This window comes from Diaphorina citri, unplaced genomic scaffold, assembly GCF_000475195.1.
Source record: "Diaphorina citri unplaced genomic scaffold, Diaci psyllid genome assembly version 1.1 scaffold3552, whole genome shotgun sequence".
In the NCBI taxonomy this organism is placed as follows: Eukaryota; Metazoa; Arthropoda; class Insecta; order Hemiptera; family Psyllidae; genus Diaphorina; species Diaphorina citri.
In genome coordinates this window covers 1-4,628 of record NW_007380952.1, presented here as the reverse complement: position 1 = coordinate 4,628, position 4,628 = coordinate 1, and the positions used below count along the sequence as shown (strand labels likewise).

The window sequence follows — 4,628 nt, the reverse complement described above, 5'->3', positions numbered from 1 at the left end:
AAAAGGAGGAAGGTTGGCATTTCGACGTGTAAAGTTTGGTAAGAGATTACTTTTCTATTAAAGTGTAAAAAAAAACACACATACACACGATAGCTCCGCATAGGGGAAACATATTGAGGTTGGTCCATGTAATTGTGTTCCGCTCAGGGTCGTCTAAAACACACAATAAATATTGAATGGTCAGATGATTGGCAAGTTTTATTCATTCCACCTATCATATAATCAATCCATCTCGAGACATGTTTATGAGGTATAGCACCAATAAATACAGGGTACCATGACTTAAGATCTCGAGGGGTATAAACTTTACGCAGCAGACCTTCGAGGGCTGAGAAGGGTGTCATTACTAAGTTTGTTACATAGGAGGTTCCAGTATTTCAGATATCTGGAAGAGTGCAAAATTTGTTGGGTTACCTACTTGGAAAATAAGCCCCAAGCTATTTTTTCCAGACTGACAAAAAAAAAAGAAAAAATAATAAAACAATGGAGCATCCAAAATTATTTTAAAATAATAATTCTTGCTTTTCTCGCGTTTCAGACGGGGTCGTCAACACATGCTCTAGCTAGAGGGTGAATTGCTTTGGGGCTAACATGGGCTGTGACAGATGCTGTATTGCCTTACTCGCCGCATTTAGGGGTTTTGGGCTACCAGATTTTTTTTTTTTTTTTTTTATTTTACGAGTGCTGGGATTCTCTTCGTGATCTTTAATGTTGTGCTAACTATTGTCACTTTAACCAATGGGCGAGAAGTTCAGGGTGGTCCCCATACGTCTATCAATCACGTATTCTTATTAATAGTTCAAATCCGAGTTATTCTGTCTACAGGATATTCGTAATGCTTTGTAGCGTTAAACTCCCCATTAGTATCTTGGCTTAATATAATTAAATCATGTACAAATTATTGACGTTCTATCTTGTGTTTTCTTGCGCATGCAGTGATTTTTTCGCTTTGTTTCAAAACTTATGGAGACTTCCGAGATGCCATTCGCTGAAAATATTCTCGCGCTGTACAAATCCATCCTGACGAGCAACTGATAGCGGTTCTTATATTATGTGTAGTGTATATATTATTCATAATTCTTATTTCTTTCGTTGAACCGATGCTATTCATTTTATGTAATCGCACCTTTCAGTTAATTTCTGTCTTGTCTAATGTAAAGCCTGTGCTATGAAATTCTTTTAATGAATGGATTTACTCTCATTGAAGTAGATAATGATGATCTGAATGAGGATCGAAATCCTGCCTCTATGTTCTTGATGTCCAATGGTGAACTAACTGCTTTAAAGTCTAAATGGTATATTTTTAAGCTTTTGAAAATAATAATAGTAAGTTATACGGGTTCAGCGTATTGTGTCCTTACGTCAGGTTACGTTCAATTTTGTATTATACTAAAATCTAAGAAATTTTTGTATCCTTATAACTGCGGTTTAGAGTAGGTATAAAGATAGTAGATAATCAACAAATGTCAACAGTATAGGTTATATACTTGTGGATGCTTGGTGTTCTATCGTCTATAAAGCAGTTTAGAGCAGCAGTCCGAACTCACATTGGAGGTTCCGTTTATACTTGGCGATTAGGTCATAAACAGACGTGTTGATATCAAAACAAGAGAATTTTTTATATTTTCATCAGCTACCTGACACTTGTATGTGGCGCAGATCGATAATTTTAAAATTTAAGCATGGAAAAACTCATAAAGCTTGTAACTCCTTTAGTCTGCATCGACAGTTATGTATGGAAACAAATTCGTGTTCGGCACATACAGGGGTATGGGTGTGACCTTTTTTTTTTTTTTTTTAATAAATTTATTTTAAAAAGGGGCTCGACTTTGAATGTCATGTGCCCCTTTTAAATGCTTTTATTTTTAATAATACAGGAATAAGGATTAAACAGGGTGGTATTAAATAGATTATGGTATAAGAAAAGGAAAGTTAGATATTACAATGAAAAGGGATAGAAAAGGGATAAAGAATAGAGGGGGGGGAAGTTAATATAAGGGGGGGGGGAAGTTAATAAAATTGAGCTTTAGGGTATAAAGAAGGAACAATCATTAAATAAGAAATAAGGGAATAAGATGGATACCTGTCTAAGGTATGATCCAACTCTATATTTCTTTGTATACATTAATTTCCTTAAGGAATTTCATAACTTTGTCAATTATGGGAGGATTGTCTCCCAGAATTTCGTTTATTTGCTTATCATATATATTAAATTTTTGTCTAGTTCTAATATATTTAACACAATCACATAGCAAATGTTCTACAGTTATAAGAGCCATACAAGTATCACAAATGGGAGGGTCAGATCTTTCCATAAGATATTTATGGGTTAAGCGCGTATGGCCAATTCTTAACCTACATAGGATTTTTTCCTCTAATCTATTGGTTCTATTAGAGCTAGGCCAAGGATGCACAGATAATTTAATGTTTTTGATTTTGTTGGGGAATGGGACATTATCCCACCATGACTGCCATTTTACTTTGGTAAGGGACTTTAGGAAATTTTTAAGATCAGGTAATATTAGTTGTTTAGAAATTGTATGAAAATTGGAGGATTTGGCAGCTAAGTCGACTTCTTCATTGCCTGGGATTCCGCAATGAGAGGGGATCCAGGTAATGGTAATTTGATTTCCTTTGGATAAAATACAATGGCTAAGCTCTTGGATGTTATGAATAATAACATTTTTAGGGACATCTTGTTGCATAGCAGCTAGTAGACTTTTGGAATCTGTAAAAATGATGATATTTCCTGTAACATTATTCTTGATCAAATGAGATAGGCAAAATTCCATGGCAAATGCTTCCGCAGTGAAACTAGAAGACATTTTATGTAGTTTATGATTAAGTGTAAGGTCAGCTATTTTAAAAGCAGCTCCAATGGTATCATCATTTTTAGATCCGTCAGTATAACAAATGTTAGGATTAGAAGGGCGTTTATTGGATAAATATTCATAAAAGTTATTTCTAAATTCAATGGGTAAAACATGTTTTTTGCCCTTAGTTGATATGGCTTCAAATTTAGGGTGTAATAGTGTCCATGGAGGTATCACATTATTTGGGAGTCTTAAATCTGGGAGGATTTCAGCTAAATTGTTAGTATTTTCATAGAACCACAAGCTCAAGGGTTTTGGGTGGTTCTGAAAGAGTATCTCGGAGTCAAGTGGAGATATACTTAAAATGATGTCTCTCATGGGATTGTCTACATTGTAGAGCACTTTGGACATATAGTTATTGCTCAAATATTCTCTTCGAATATGAAGGGGAGGTTCACCAGCATCAACTAATAAGTTTTCTATTCTACTAGATTTAAAGGCACCTGTTGCTATTCTTATGGCTGTATTTTGTATGGGATCCAGTTTATTTAAAATAGCTTTAGGGGCAGAGTTATATATAGGGGCACCATATTCGATTATTGGTCTAACATAGGTTTTATAGAGGCGGAGGAGAACTTTTCGGTTAACACCATTATTTCGATTGTTTAAAATTTTTAAAATGTTCATAGCTTTCATGGCTTTAGCTTTTGTATAAATAATGTGGTCCTTCCATGTTAATCTATAGTCCATGATCATTCCTAAAAGTTTCATTTCATTACTGACATTTAAATTGACCCCGTTAAAGTTTAAATTTAGGTCAAACTTGGTTTTTCTTTTGCTGAATACAACCACTTTAGTTTTCTCTTCAGAGAATTTAGAACCATTATTTTTAGTCCATATAACCAAATTATTAAGGGCAATTTGTAGGGTCTCTTCTATTAATTTGAAATTTGGATGGGACATGTAAATTAAAATGTCATCAACATAAATGCTATATTTAATAGGAGGAGGGAAGCATTGGACTATATCCGTTATTACAATATTCCACAAGGTAGCACTGAGGGATGACCCTTGTAGTATACCGTTTTCTAGTGTATGGGGGGAAGATAAGAAATTTTTTACTTTGACTTGAATTTTTCTGTTCTTTAGGAATTCTTGGAGGTATAAGAATAATCTACCTTTTATATCCCATTCTTTTAGCTTTAGTAGTACTTTGTGTCTCCATGTTAAATCAAAAGCTTTTTCAATATCTAAGCTGATGGCGACTACTTTCTCTTTGGAAGCGAAGGCCTTTAAAATATTATGCTGGATAACAGAAAGGCTGTCAAGAGTGGACCTGTTTCGAATACAGCCGTTTTGATATTTATTTAGAAATCTGTTAGATTCCAAAACCCATCTAAGTCTATGATTTACCATTTTTTCTAAAGTTTTGCTTACGCAACTGATTAGGGAAATTGGGCGGTAATTTTTGGGGTCTTTAGGGTCCCGTCCGGGTTTAGCAATTGGGACAATAATTGAAGTTCGCCAACTATCGGGGAAAGTACTGGTAGTCCAAATTTGGTTGTATAGGGATAGGAGGTGCTCTTTGGATTCTTTGGATAGGTTTTTAATCATAGGGTATGAAATTGAATCAGGTCCAGTGGCCGATGATTTACAATTTTTTAGAGCAAGTTCTAGTTCGTTTAAATTAAATTCAATATTATAGGGTTCAATACTATTACAAATTAGGAAGGGTTGCTTCTCAACTCTTGATTTTAGGATTTGGAATTCTGGGTTATAGTTTTCTGATTTTGAAATACTGGAGAAGTGTTGGGC

At 34.6% G+C, this 4,628-nt stretch overlaps 1 protein-coding gene across 1 annotated transcript; it reads right to left on the bottom strand.

Annotated features, from left to right (window-relative positions):
* Positions 1-2,105: 2,105 nt before the first annotated feature.
* Positions 2,106-3,776, bottom strand: LOC103520380. The gene has a single exon (XM_008485468.1). It carries the CDS (start codon positions 3,774-3,776, stop codon positions 2,106-2,108), a length of 1,671 nt encoding a protein of 556 aa, XP_008483690.1.
* Positions 3,777-4,628: the final 852 nt, after the last annotated feature.